Source organism: Cucumis sativus, chromosome 1, assembly GCF_000004075.3.
Source record: "Cucumis sativus cultivar 9930 chromosome 1, Cucumber_9930_V3, whole genome shotgun sequence".
Classification (NCBI taxonomy): domain Eukaryota; kingdom Viridiplantae; phylum Streptophyta; class Magnoliopsida; order Cucurbitales; family Cucurbitaceae; genus Cucumis; species Cucumis sativus.
In genome coordinates this window covers 25,032,313-25,047,903 of record NC_026655.2, presented here as the reverse complement: position 1 = coordinate 25,047,903, position 15,591 = coordinate 25,032,313, and the positions used below count along the sequence as shown (strand labels likewise).

The 15,591-nt window shown below is 34.8% G+C and overlaps 1 protein-coding gene across 2 annotated transcripts in view; it reads right to left on the bottom strand.

Moving 5' to 3' along the window:
• LOC101218514 (protein MON2 homolog) overlaps positions 1-15,591 on the bottom strand; it is a 42,028-nt gene that overhangs the window by 11,594 nt on the left and 14,843 nt on the right. For both annotated transcript variants that reach the window (XM_011661640.2, XM_031884155.1), the window contains 12 exons: positions 12,008-12,077; positions 9,083-9,146; positions 6,793-6,941; positions 6,556-6,683; positions 6,419-6,476; positions 5,144-5,241; positions 4,172-4,256; positions 3,956-4,021; positions 3,832-3,891; positions 1,790-1,876; positions 1,423-1,609; positions 54-97 (listed from right to left, as the gene is read on the bottom strand). In XM_011661640.2, the coding sequence (XP_011659942.1) occupies positions 54-97; positions 1,423-1,609; positions 1,790-1,876; positions 3,832-3,891; positions 3,956-4,021; positions 4,172-4,256; positions 5,144-5,241; positions 6,419-6,476; positions 6,556-6,683; positions 6,793-6,941; positions 9,083-9,146; positions 12,008-12,077 (1,096 nt within the window). The remainder of the gene's footprint in view (positions 1-53; positions 98-1,422; positions 1,610-1,789; positions 1,877-3,831; positions 3,892-3,955; positions 4,022-4,171; positions 4,257-5,143; positions 5,242-6,418; positions 6,477-6,555; positions 6,684-6,792; positions 6,942-9,082; positions 9,147-12,007; positions 12,078-15,591) is intronic.

The window sequence follows — 15,591 nt, the reverse complement described above, 5'->3', positions numbered from 1 at the left end:
TAAAAATGGAACTAATTCAAAAATGGGAATCAAAGAAAGCGTAATGTTGTTACCTCAACAAAATGGCCAACAACTTGATCCCATAGTGGTTCAACCCCTATTATAAGAAGATTCACTATGTCAAAATCAGAAACTTATAAGAGTTTGCAATGAATTTCAGGAGAAGTATTTTTCAGTGAATCATCTTTTATATAAAAAAAATAAACAATTGGAAACGACACTATTTAACTGCCCCTTCCAAAAGATCTTTAATCCACGTTTAAGTGTTCTCAATCACTTTAGACTAAGTAGCCAAACACTATAAAAAATTAGAAAAGTTCATCATAAACTTTTCAGCCTTCTTTTAAGGCTAAAGGCTTAATTTGGGATTAAAAGAATAAAGGTTTAGTTTGGGATGATTGTATTGGTTAAAATATTGCCAACAATTGTGCTTTTAGCAAAATTAATTGTAATGTGAAATAAATTATTGTTCGATACCTTCCAATAAACTTGAAAAAGCCATTACAGTCTTTGGTAAATCACTAAATTTATGTGATTTAGTTATAATTACCAAAGTAATGATATTGTTTCTGATATTATTTCAGATATTTGTATATTGTTACTTACTATTTAAATTTTCCCTGAGATAATTATTTAAAATTTTATACGATTCTAAATTACAAATTATTGCCAAAATAAGCATATCTCAATTGGCATAATGTTTGGTACTATCAAACTCGAAGAAGAAGGTTTAACACCCTCATCCCACAATCTGAAAAAAAAAAAAATTGTTCACCATAAATTGTTACAAAAATAAAGTTGAATCAACTAAAAGTTTGTTCTAGTTTAAATACAAAAAAATATATAAAGATGATATAAGAGAGAAAGTGATGCAAAAAGAACAAATATAGATTGGATAATAATGGAATTTTTTTATTACACCATAGAGAAAATTGAGAAGTAATTTTATATAAATTAATAAATAGTCAGTTCTAACTTCTACCGAATACTCTAAAACGTTAGAATGGGTTATCAACATAGAATATAGAAATGCATACAATAACTCTCACAATAAGAAGTGAAGACATGACCAATTAACCAGATACCAAAATAAATAATTTACTACAACTTCAATGATCACGTAAACATACAGCATGCATTCATGTAAATTGGAGGAAACTATTGTAATAATTGGTAGATTGTATAACTGAAATTTAAAGAAAGAACGGAACCAATATTTTCAAGAATGTGGTATGAAGATTCACAATGGCATTAAAAAGGCACAGCTCCTATTTTAAACATGTTTTAACATGAGTTTAGTACGCAAACTAACATATTTGAGGCAGTCGACAAATTTGCACTAAATGAACATAAAATTGATTGTGGACATATATGTTAAAAAACAATTAATCAATAAACAGAAAACCCAATGATCTGACGTACTGTGAAGATTATTGACAAGGATACATATCATCCTTTCCACAGAAAAATTGATGCTGCCAATTTTCTGGCTTGAAGCTAATCCAAAACCACTTGAACCACTGGTGAGATATTGATGAGAAAGCTGACATAATGCTGAAAGAAGGGAATTCACTGCAGATATGTTCATCAGTGCTGAGCTCTCAAATAGCTTCAAATAAAAGGACAGATGTCAATTAGGAGAAGCATACAATAAAACCTGTATTAGCTGGTTTGGAAACAATTCTCTCAAAGTTACTTTCTTTTCAAGAAATGCTTTGATTTCATTGTTTCTTCTTGTTCCACGAAACTTATGAAAAGCAGCATTACTTTATGTTTACTAAGAACTTACCTGAGAATTTAAAGAAGAAAGAATGTGAAAGTCACTGTATTGGCCAGACGATTCCCTTGTAAGCTTTGGGACAGTAGTTGATACCTCCTATACACATAAAAGGCAACAAATAGGCTATAAGTAGTAAATGGATCAATACAGACTACTGAACTAGTATTTCCGCTGGATGAATGAACAGCAGGTCAAGAAAAACAGAGTCGGCATATGAAGACAGAGCCGCCTAGTTTCATTCAAAAACATGTTTTTTTTAAAAGGAGACGAACTTCTTTATTAATGATAAAATCTCAGAGTACAAGAGGTATATACATTGAAAATAATAAAGATAAAGCATAAAGCATAGAGCAAAAAGCCCCAAGGGGAGAAGGTGCACCAACCATCTCAACTAGGTTGACACCCCCTTGACACCAAAACATCATATCCCATATCTAAGCATGAACAAAGCAAAGAAAATAAAAGTACAAAACTATGAAAGTTCAGCAAAATAACATAGGCCGAGACTAGGAAATAAGACTAGAAAAATGATGTAAAGACAAACAAAACTACAGCTGCTTTTAAAGAGCAGTACACTTAGACATTTTTTTTACTTTCTACACATTAGCAATGACATTTCAATAAAATTCGTATGGGTCTCACTTGAATTATTGGTTTAATATGTGGCTTCGCATATGTTTTGGTGCAAATAATTAGTTAATCAAATTAGTTATCAAAACTGTCTAATGATGATGATGGCAAAGGTGTACTGTTAGAATTGCCTAATGATACCAGACACATAAGCCACAAAATTGCTCTTGATTACGCACATGGGAAATACAAATTATCTTAGCTCTTTAAAATTAGTTGGAATTGTAAAATAATAATAAATAAGTAAATCATTATGGTAAAAGAGTCTAATACTAAAAAATACAATGACTCCAGAAATGGAAAAAATACAAAGCAAAAAATTTAAGAATACAATAGAAATTATGTGGGCAATATAAAGAAATTAGATATTATATAGATCCCAAATAGAACAAATTGCAAAATGCTTGGAATGAGAATACCAAAATGAAACTTTGAGGCAGCTAAACCAAAATGATCAGCCCAAGGAAGACACTTATTGTGAAAGAGCCTCTCGAGAACCAAAACTCAGATGGAAGAGATTTTAACTAAATTAGCTTGCACTTCTAATCAATTTTATTTCCTCAGACAAGTATAATGCCTTAATTAGTTGGCATTGAAGCAACCATAGTCCCCAACTAGATATGATGACTAGATTTTCAGGAGTGATACATTAAGTATTCAATCGTTAAAAATCTCTCCATAGAATAAAGAGAATGGGAATGTTGGAAAGAATTTTTGGCCGTTGAGGGGTACACAAAGCAAAAAGGTGGCCTTCTAACACAAAGCAATTATTTCATATCTTTTCTTTCTATAAGAAACAAAGGTAATATATTCATCAGAAGAGCCAAAAGAACAGCCTAAGAGCAAGGGTAGAGGGAACTCCCACCCACAAAACTAAACAAGAGCTCTCCAATTACTAACAATCATAAGAAGGCTATAATTACAAAAGCCATCCTTACAAAGCAATTACTTCATATCCATACATAGTAAGGGAGAAAACTTACACAAAGCGATCCTTTCCAAGCTAAGGGTGGAAAGAAGTTGACACATTTTTTATATTTCACTCTTGGACCTCCCCATACAAAAAAATAATAATTGCAAGAATTTCAATTGAGACATTTATTGCAGCTGGATTGTTTCTATTGAGCCTTTATAATCTTGGTAGTTTGTGTTTCTCAGTCTCCAGCTATGTTTTTATCGTTTTATGTTTTTCATTTTCTTTGTGTTTTGACTTTTTCCTTCGTCCTCCTTTTGGAATCTTATATCTTTGAGTCCTAGTCTATTTTCATTCTCTTAATGAAAAGTGTTGTTTTCTGTTAAAAAAGAATTGTTGTGCAACCTATAAACTGATCTGGTTCCAATAAAATCATCAAGCCTCAACTCATTTCATGGGGGAAAAACTAGATACTCGGTCTCAATCATACATTTAAAATGAAAAATACCTGAGTCATGGCATGTGGCGAATGAATTGCTCGATCTAGAGCCGCAAGAGTATCCAAGACCTAAAATTAACACTTATTATCATAATGTTTATCTAATTACAAGAAGTGAAAAGAGTTGACGTACCAACACCCAAGATGGGCCCAACACATTGTGCAATCGATGAGCAATATTGAAGAGAGTCCTCAAGGCCTGAATTGCAAAACTATGAGAATCGACTAATTATCATATCTGATTGCACTAAGAGATTCAGTATGGGAGGCATAATTTAATTACAACTGAAAAAAAAAATGAAAAAAGGTATTTTATGAGAACAAATGAATGTGGAAAGACGATATAAACCTGCACATTCTTGGGTGTAAGGACAACAGTATCCCTTTGATCAGTGAAGGGCTCCAATCGTTTTGAATTAGGAGACTGTAGGATGCTGCAAAAAAATAGGTTTTAGCAGGTAACACTTTCAAATGAGAATAGTTCGGTCATTAAAATCAAAGGTCAAGGATTCGTGAGGGCGTGCATGTGCATCAGTCCATCTGTACGTACTCGTATGCAGGAAGATACATATAGTAAAGAGCCACCTTAATTTCAAAGTACAAAATAATTGTAAAATAATGTTCGATCAGGTCAAACTGAAAAACCTTTTTCCAATTATGCAGAAATACCTGTATATAATAGCCACTATGGCTACATTAGGTGCTTACATCTTCTTTTGGGAAAGCCAAGATGATACATGATGTACATGCTCATCATATTGGTACGGTTTAATTGCAGCAATGTAATAAATTTAAGGGAATGCTCAAGTTAAAAAATCAAGCCATGAGTCAAATAACTAGCCACTATAGTTTAGTGGTAATTTTGTCGTTCTCTCTTCTTTAGTTATTATTATTATGCATTCAACAAGTCTAATCAATATATCAATTTCTTAAGATTATAATCATGCATCCCTCTCTATTATAATACCAACCTTAAATTCGACCTTGATCTCAACCCTAACCTTGATTTTGTTCTTCCTTTTTTTTATATAAGAACAAAGGAGCATATTTGAAAATACAACCAATGGGCCGTGGTTAGTGAAAACCCACACGCAGCAGGCTAACAAAAGGAACATATCAAATATATCCTATTAGAACAAATTAATAGGGAAACATCCTCCTTTAAACTTCAATCCTGATCTCAACCATGTTACTATTGTTATTAAGAACAGGGGTGCTTTCAATTTCAAAATATCAAATATATGCCAGTTATCATGTGGAGTATGGGAGAACCGAGAAAGAAAATTGAAATTGCAACATTGGTTTATATAGAACTAAATACCTCTTTTTTTCCACTTCACTCGGAAAATTAATTGTAAACTTGCAAAGGGAGGCAAGAAATGAATTTAACGGTTCAACAGCATGGAGAACTCCGCATGCCTGTGATCCACATGACATAAGTACAGTGCATAAAATATATTCATCATTAAAAGTTTCTCATTGGTTAGGGAGCTGAATTTTTTTCCAAAACAACTTACAATGAGAAAAAAAATTAAGAATACAAGGGCATCCAAAAAGACATCTTCGTAGAACTTCGGATATTGGCTATTTTGGATGTATTATTTCGCTTGTATTCTCAACATTAGATCTGATGAGAGTGCTAAGGAGGTGTCAACCTAGTTGAGATGCCCGGGTGTACCTCTTGATCTGCTAAATTTGTACTTCGTTTCTTGAGATTTTGTCTCTTTTCATTAATCCAATCAAAAGTGTGTTTGCTTTTCCAAAAAAAAAAAAAAGAAAAAAGAAACCCTACTAAAATAACGGGTTCCAATTGAGCAAAATAGAACCTACATAATAATTAGAAAAGCTCTTCGAAGTCAAAGAAAAAATAGAAACCATCCGAAATCTAATGAGGGACCAACCATCCGAAGGGTCCCTCCCCAAACCTCTCAGCATTCAACTCTTCTGTTTGTTAGGGAGCTGAATTACTCTCTATAAGCAATGCTTTACTTGCTGATTTTATATTCTTTGTCTAGCTTCAACTGCAATTGGGCATTAGAGATTTAGAGATTTATTTCTAGGTTTATTGTGCCTGATCTCCTTAAGGTGCTTGGTTTTTCATTGTTTTATTTCATTTATGTATCTTTGGGAATTCCTTACTTTTTGGTTTGGTTACTAGTTCTTTTCACTCCTTACGTGAGTTCCTTCCTTGAACTTTTTCTTTATTTTCATCTTTGATGAAAAGTTTCTACTTGTTAAAGAAACATCATCACTAAAAGTTCTCGCATAAAACCATAAAAATAAAGAACAAGTATCATTTTCTAGGCATCCTATTGAGTTCAGCTGCACTCAATTTTAGGTACCTTCCACTTTACTGTGTATCACAGTATCAAGAAGAGAAGTTATGACTAAATGGAGGTATGGTAGCTAAGTAATTTTCTATTACGTGAGTCTCTACTCAATTTAACACAAATCGTTAATCATTTAAGTTTCTTCATAAAATGAAATGTCAATAATAGTTTTTTACAGTTGACACTTTAAAAGAAAGCTAACCAATGGTTTTCTCACAACAAAATCCTCAGGGAAAACACCATCACGATAAGATAACAGGAATCACCTGAGTGAAAGCTTGATATCCTTTCAATATCTCCAAGATAATAGCCTCTCCCTGTGATCTTTCATCAGAAGCTTAATTCAAGTTCCGCACCAGTTATGAACATGCTATACAGAAGGAGAGAAAAAGAATTAACGTACCTAGTAAGAATAAGGGACAATGCATCAAGAATTGTCAGCCACAAAGAATCAACCATAGAAATGCAGACACTTGCTATTCTTCCATTACACTTTCCTGGTGGTTCATAATCAAACCTTGGGGATTCAAGCTGTATATCAAAAGAACACAACATACAATTAGCCCATCTCATATTGCACCTTAACAAAATGCATGGTTGTGTAAAGTATATCAGAGAGGTAAAATGAAAACCAAGATACCTCCCCAAGGTCAACTGCTTCATCGGTTAAAGTAGCCACAGTAAAAACAACACCTAATAGGCCCTCGACAGCCAGTGTAATTGCATGTGCTTCACTAGCAACTAAAACAGTGGCATTTGAAGCATCACCATCAAGACTCCACTCAACTCCTGTAGGAAATGTTTTTATTCCTTGAGTTTAAGTATTGAAAGAAACAAGCTAATTAATTTTTAAAAATAATAAATAAAAACTAGTTGTTTTGACAACAACTTCATTCTTGATGACTGACCTATTTTAATTTAACCTTGTAATAGACAAGGTTAGTATCCTCTATAATATTAAACTGGTAGAGTTTTGACAGACATTTTCTTTAATAAGATAACTTTTTGTTGATACATGAAAAGGAAGAAAAGGTTTAAGGATACACCCCGTCTAAGGGGGAGAAAAATAAAAAAGATAAACACCAAAATCCAAAACCTAAATCCAAAGGTATATAAGTCAGCCAACCAATCAACCACCAGGAAAAAATATAAGGACTAAAGCAAGCTTCCTACGAGCAATCAAACTTAAGGAAGAAAAGAAAATACAGGATTGAAGGAACCACAAAAGAACAACAAGCCAAAATAAAACAGATGAGCAGAAAAAATCCCCACAGCTGACTGGAACACCAAAGCCCAAAAGAGCAAACCAGAGAAGAACAAGCAAAACAAGACAAGTCACAGCCAAAAAGCCTTAAAGCTAGAGAGCATGCTCCAACAGAAATTCATCAAAAACCAAGGAAATTAATTCTTTTACATGAAGAATAAGCTTAAAGATCTTCGAACGACAACCAAATTAGAATCTGCAATAATAAATTTGTCATCGAAAAAGTAACATTGAAAGCACTGCCATGTAAGAAATGATGCTTAATTCTACGACCAACTTTACCAACTTAGCACTAAGACTAACAAACTCATCTTTAATTTTCCCAGTTACCTTCCCTCTACTCAGAAGCCATTTTAAGCGCTTAAGGCTCACTCCCAACCATGCAATGGAAAATCCATATAAATCCGAAGTCTATCCTAGAAGTTCTTAAAAGTGCTGACAGTGAAGTCTTTTCTGAAGTGAATACTTTTCCCCTCCAAGATGGATCGATCACATGGTTCTACAACATCCTCCAACTTGCCATCCACTCCCTTCACTTTCTTTGATGAACAAGATCAAAGCACATGGCTATGAACCACAGTGTTGGGGTTCTAATCCATCCTCGCCCACAACCTTGCAACGAGACACAGACATTTCCCATGTTATGATTCGCTCCGGTCTGTCCCCGAGTTGGGTAAGAAGAACATCTAAGGTTTTCCTTGACATTGTCTATGTCAATAAACAATTTGACAACGTCGACTTGCTTAGTCTGTTAGGTGGAGGCGTTGGTGGAATAGAATAATAGTGGTACTCTGACTGCCTAGCACAGGTCCACATATTCTCAATTATAATCACAATCAGACATCTCCTTACTTTTAGACGCTTAAAGTGAGAAATTACTTGATTAACTATTCTATTCTAAGTCTCACTTCAATCGAATAGAAGACCAATCATATCCTGTGATTCAAAAGAAAAAGAGAAAGCAGACCAAAGGATAATAGAAATCATACATAAATGATAGACCTGAAGGCCCTAAAAATGCTACAGAATGTTTGTTGGAATCAGACTGAAGCTGCTGTAGTTTAGATTCTATGTTTTAACTGAGCTTTCAATGCTTGCCCCATATTTGTAAAAGTAAAGTAACTAAATATCCTGACCTTCCAATTTAATCTCTAAACAAATTCCACGGATAATACGTAAATGCCATTCAGAATTCTTTTTCTGATTGAAAACACTGAATAGCAAGCATGGATGGCAAATTAAGGTATAGCAGTAGACTATAATTTGAATCATTCTGATCTATTATGACCAAACAAATCCATATATATAAAAGAATTTTAAATTCTCAACAAAATACTAGCTAGAGTAAGAAAGTGTAATCTCTTTTTTATATGACCGTGAGTGTCCAAGCCAGCACACGTGCACCTCGACTAATCTAACGGGACAACATGTCTAACCCTACAACATTTGGGTGTCAAGAAAACTCGTAGAAACTTAATTCCTAGGTAGATGGCCATTTGAATCCATAACCTCTTAGTTAGCTATAGAGACTATGTCTCCTTTTTTACCACTAGGTCATGTATCATTTTTTTTACCCCTAGGAAAGTGTAATCTCCAAATTAGAGAGTTCCCATAGAAAGAGGATAGTTTAATTTAATAACACAAGTTAAATAAAGAACATAGCTACCTTTGGCCTTGCTACTAAACATCCCTGCGACAGCTGCCAAGCTTTCTTCACTCGTCTCATGGACCTACAATATTTATATCTTTAGATTAGTATTTAGTCTACACTTGTGTCTTTTTATCAATGTGTAATATTGTTTGTGTTGCGGTGGGAAGCAATATTATTACAATCAAGTACGACAAGTTTGCAGATGAAGTAATCATTCAAAGTGATAGTTTGTAGAACTTAGTTTGCTTGACCAATTTCTTTAAGGTCTTTTTTTAAAAAAGAGGAAACACACTTTTCATTGAAATAAGAAAAGAGACAAAGTCTCAAAGTAGAAAGTACAAGATAGATCAATAGGTGCATCCAAACATCTCAACTAGAACGACACCTCGTTAGCACCTTCATGTCCAAAATATAGCGTGTGAAACTTTAATGCCCGGATATCTAGAGCTATTACAAATTACAAGTGCATAAACAAGTACAGAGTCTTAAACAAGGTCCAAATAAAATAAAGGCCCTGACTTAAAAAAGCTGAGAAGATGAAAGCCTTTTTTCATATTGAGAAGTATTTCTTTGGTGTCAATCTGATATACTGTTTAGGGGTTATGACTTTCTTTTTCTTGTTACGTTAGTTTATTTGAGCTTTTTAATAAGAATCCAAACTCGTAAGTCCTTTTGTATCTCAGAGCACTGCTTTCTTTTCATTCCCTTAATGAAAAGTTCCAAATCTTTTTCCTAAAAAATAACAATTAAGACTGGTTTGAGTATTGTTGGAGCTCCATCTTTAGATGCTAGATTTACCCTATAATGAAATTTAAAGAAGGATGAACTAATGACTTAAAAAAACGATCCTGCACTGCCTTCAATTTGCAGATGACACACTGCTGTTTTGTAAGCATGATGAAGGAATGCTACTAAAATTAAAGGACACTATTGCTTTATTTGAATGGTGTTCAGGTCACCAAGTAAATTGGGAAAAATTAGCACTTCATGGTGTCAATGAGGGTGAGGAGAACTTGCAGTCTATGGCAGAAAAGTTAAGTTGTAAAGCAGCCTTTTTTTCCGTTTATTTACCTAGGCTTACTGTTAGGAGGTTACCCAAGGCAAGTGTCTTTCTGGCAACCAGTGATTGACAAAGTTCACAAGAAGCTAGAAAAATGGAAGAGGTTTAACCTATCCAGAGGAGGGAGAACTACTTTGTAATGTTGTGCTTGCTAATCTTTCCACTTATTACATGTCCGTTTTCGCAATGCCTGACAAAGTGGTATCTTCTATCGAGAGAATCATAAAGAATTTTGATGTAAAAAGATAAATATTACCTAAGTAGCCAATTAACACTTAGTCTTCTTACATCAAAATTCCCTTTGGAAAGGACACATGAGAGAAAGGACACGCGGGGAGTAAGCTCAATCATTTGGTGAAATGGGACAAAGTACCTGCTTTCAGAAAGATGGAGGTCTTGGAGTGGGTAGCCTTAAGAAAAGAAATCTGGCCCTTCTTGCAAAATGGGGTTGGCATTTCTCAAAGGAAGAGGGTTAGTTAAGGAGACAAATTGTTAGAAGCATTCACAGGCAATAGACTTTTGATTGGCACACAATGGAAACATCGGGGAATAATTTGAGAAGTCTATTTCTAAAAGCAGGAGGAAAGTGGGTTCACTGGCCACATTCAAGCTTGGAAATGGGTCGGGGGTGGATTTGGCCTTTTTTGATGATTGATCTTTAACGCTAGTCTCTTTTTGGTGGATACAATGAGGGCACTATGGGCACACAAAATCTTTTTATGTTCCACAAAAACATCCAAATATATGTATTAGCATTATAGGGCTGTCAATCTAGTTGAGATGTCTGGGTGCACCTCTCGATCCTCCCATGTTCCCTCTTTTAGGCTTCTTTATTACTCTCATTGTATAATTCTCTTGTACTTTGAGTTTAACTATTAGACCTTGAAAAGGTCTTTAACATAGTGGATTGGAATTTCTAGAAAATGTATTGCAAAAGAAGATCTTCAACGTAGGATATTGTGTTATATTGGCCAGCCTTTACAGCATCCCCAGTTTGAAGTCCTTGATGATCAGGACTTCCGAATCAGCACTCTGCTTCAAACAGTTTTTGCTCAATCAATCAAGGCTTATTCTTCTTTGTTCTCAGCCTGCTGCCTTTGTTTTTATTTTTTCTTTGGTCAAATTATTTTTATCTTATTGTTTAGCTTTGTTTTTGTGGTTTTTTGTTTTGATATTGTATTGTTGCTTTTTGGTTGCGTTGAGTGCGCAAAGGGAGTGTCAACCTAGTTGAGATGCCCGGATGCGTCTGTTGATCCTCCCTCTGCTCTTTGCTCTTTGTATAATCCTCATGTACATTGAGCTTTGTCTCTTTATTTATATTAATAATAGTGAGACTCATATCCTTTTCAAAAAAAATAAAGAAGTTTGTCTCTGTTTCAAAAAAAACATCCAAATATATGTACCACAGATTAGCAACAGCCAGGCAAAAGAGAGAGGTGAAGAAGTTTTTCAAAAGGAAATGTTCGGGGATTCAATCTCCCCACAGGGTTTGAAGAAACTAAAAAGAGAACCAATGGGACTAAAAGCTAAAACCTTAGGAATAGGAAAAACTAACCAAAAAAACAGATGCAAGAAAGAAAATGATCAAAAAAAAAAAAGTACAAGGACGCCAAATGGTGGAGCCAGCGTCCTTGTGTTCATTCCTTTTCTACTCTCAACCAATCTCAATTTTTTATTTCATCCCTCTACTTTTTCCTTTTTCCCTTTTACTAATTTACTCAACCAATCTCAATTTTTATTTCATCCCTCTACTTTTTCCTTTTTCCCTTTTACTAATTTACCACTGGCACAAAGCTACCGGGTGCGATCATACCAGCACTAATGCACAGACACAGAGCTACCTGGGAAGGTGATAATGGTCAGGCAATTTTAATAAATACCTGTACATTGGACACAACTCTAGCAAGGGATTTAACGATGCCTTCAACAACATTTGTGTTTTTTGGATGCCTGCAAGACCAGTGAAAATCAGTAAATATGCTCTATAAATAATGTTGACATTTGTGCTTTTTGGATGCCTACAAGACCAATGAAAATCAGTAAATATGCTCTATAAATAAAAAGTGCCAAGTATGTAACAACCAAATCATCGCAATTCCTTTCACATGTAAAAAATTAGAAAAAGTTGGCTAAAGGGTCTTGGTAATATATTGACAAAGTAAAAGTCCACGTTTATAACAATATCACTCACAATGTCAGTAGGGACAAAATAACTCAGACTAGAATGGACTCATGTTGGACAATTTGATTCTTAAGGATGAATTTCCGTCCTTATTTTCTTTTTTGCTTAAAAAGGATACCTCCATTGCGAAACTATAGAACACGAAGCTATTTCACCACAGTCAAGAGTCAGACAATTTAAGAGGTCTTCATGGATCATTATCCCCTAGTTGCTTTATTTTACGCAAGAGAATCTTCATTGTCCCATACTCATATTTTCTTTTCTTTTAGGTTGGAGTGCATCCTGACCTTTTTTTTCTTTTTTTGAAAAGGAAAAGAGACTTTTCATTGATTCTTTTAAAATAAAAAGTGGAAACAAGTCTCTTCTTTACTAAAATTATAAGAGACTAATGTTTAAAGTACAATAGAGTTATATAAATAACATATAGCGAAAAGACTTAAGAATCAAGAGGCACACTTGGACATCTCAACCAAGTCAGCACCCCCTTAGCACCCTTGTCATTTGCAAACAATCAAAACTAAAAATAATAAATCCCGAGCTAAAACACACCCTGCCAAAATACAACTAAAAGTCAATACAAGGGGGGAAAACTCAGCTAGGAAAATAAAAGCTTCCCAATTTAAACCAGAGAAATTTCATTGATAAAATGAAAAGAGACTAACGCTCAAATTACAATAAAATCAAATAAAAAAATATATACCAATTACAAAAATATCAACCAAATACAACTAATTATAGCACTTGAAAAGAAAAAGGAGCCATCTCGTCATTCGCCAAGCTGCTTTAGCTTTACTGCAGGTCATTGAATTCATTTGATCATATTGCTGTCTTATACTGTCTCGACATATAAGAATTTTGAATCAAATGTCTTTAGTTAGAAAGAAGATCTTTTATCCTGGGCTTCGCTTTTTCATGGGCTATGAAATTGTGTTTCCTAGACTGACTCATATGGGAGACCCTTTGTTATCGGTCATCCCATACTGTCAGTACTTTTCACAAAAAATTGAATTTCATTTTTTCATCCTTCAAATGGCCCATGGCTCTCCCTCATGACATTCAGAGTATCCTCTATATTGTTCTCGTCGAGCAGTCATTGGAGAAAGACAAGGAAACCCTTTGGATAAAGCTCATTTAAGCTTTTCTTTCAGCATTTGGATAGAAAAAAATTCACAAATCTTCTTAGATATGGAGCACTTTATATCATCTTCGATTCCTTACTTTCTTCACTTGTCACTTTCTCGATATGATTTTTTTCATATAAAGATCAACTTTCATCGAGAAAAAAATGAAAGAATATACAGCATACAACAAAACAAGCCCACAAAAAAGGGAACAGGACTCAACTATACGAAATCATGCCTAAGGTATAATTACAAAAAAAATCTTCAAGTTTGAGACCCACAAAGAAACATAAAAAGGAACAAGGGAACAAACATCTGAGGGATCCCTATCCACTCATCGAAACACTACTATTTCGCTCACTCCACAAAACCTGCAAAATCGAGCACCCCCCCCCCCCCCCCCCCCCCCCCCCATAGAAAATGGCCTTTTTATCCAAAAGGAAGATTGAGTAGAAATTCCTCAATCATATCTCTAACGCCTCTATGACAAAATACATTATCCCAAAAGTCTAGATAAAAGAAGCCCAAACATGGTGCGCATAATCACAACGCCAGAAAATATGGTTCATAGCTTCCTCCGCCTTCTGACACAAAAAACAACAAAATGGACCATCCAATGAAGGCAACTTCCTCACAAGCCTATCCAGTGTGAACACACACGACCGTGAAGGACCTTCCAAGTAAAGAATCTAACCTTCCTGCATATCTTAATCCTCTAAAGAATCAAGAAAACCAACACCCGCATGAGAGAATGATCAACCAAACAATGAACAAAAGACTTACACAAGAACCCATTCAAAGGATTAGGACTCCAAAATCAGACATCCTTCCTCCCTCTTCTAGAAGAGTGACTCTCAAGTAGCAAAAGAAGAGTAGCCACTTCTAACGCTTCCCAGCCAAAAAGAGAACAATAGAAATTGGAAAGAAAAAGAACAAGAGCTCTCATACCACACAAGCAAATCAGCAGCAAAATTATTCTTTAGGGAAGATAAATGATACGAACAAGGAAACAAAGCACAAAAAGGTCTCTTCCCCACCCAAGATCTTCCCAAAATACGTCTCTCCCCTCCCCCATTGGCCACCACTAACCACACATCGGACCAAATGAACAAAAGAAGACAACTCCTTCGAAATGTCTTTCCATAAATTCCGATAAGTGTCTTCAATCCCAAAAGACAACCACTCAATAAATGGGGGTCGTGCATGCTAGCAGTGATCCTACACCATAGAGGATTAGGCACAAGGAAAAAACAACACAACCCCTTGGCTAACAGAACTTTGTTATGCACCCTTCTTCAACAAATTCATTTTTTTTAATCACGGACAAGTGTCTTTATTTATTATTAATAAATTAGACTTAAGCTCAAAGTACAAGAGTTTTATATTAAGAGCAAGAGAATAGAGAAGAATTTAGTCAACGACTACAACAAAAGCTAAAATTAGGCAAAGGAGATGACAAGCTAATAAGAGAATTCCAACGGAAAAATTTAAGCTAAATAAGGCCAAACTGAAGAAACCAAATTACAAAGCGTAACGAAATATCTCTCTTATAAGGAACCCATTCGATTCTAAAGACTTGCAAAAAGATGCATCTGGCAGCCTCGTAGCTATCATGCCATAGTAGTTCAAAAACCAAAGGAGGCTAAAAAAAGTCCAGCATCAGCATAGAGGCTTTACTTGCCACCCACATGAAGAGAAAACCCGGAAAGACTGAAGATGGACCAAAATCTGGAAGAATACATTTACGATTGAAAAATCATAATAGAATAAGTCCACAAGTAGATATTATTGACTTCAAATGATTAGGTAGTCCACAAGACTGCGGAGAAGGAAAATTAGCATATTTTGGCTCTTCCTCACATTGAAACAGAGCATCGAGATCTGTTTCTAGAGGGTCAAAAAAAATTTCTCTCTCAAGCTTCTGTTGACCTATCCAATTGCTCCACTTCCTCACTACTAACGTTGAAAGGAGAGTCGAAAGAGAGTGTAAATTTCCAAGATTGGCTAGGAATGCAACCAATCCAAATGGGTCTGTTTCAGATCATTGGGACTCTTCAACCAATTCTTGGTCCATCTTTTTCATAAGATTGCTAAATGATGAGGAAATTTTAGATTTTCAGACCTTGTTCAGTCAGATTTCTTCTTCACAGCCAGCCTCCTT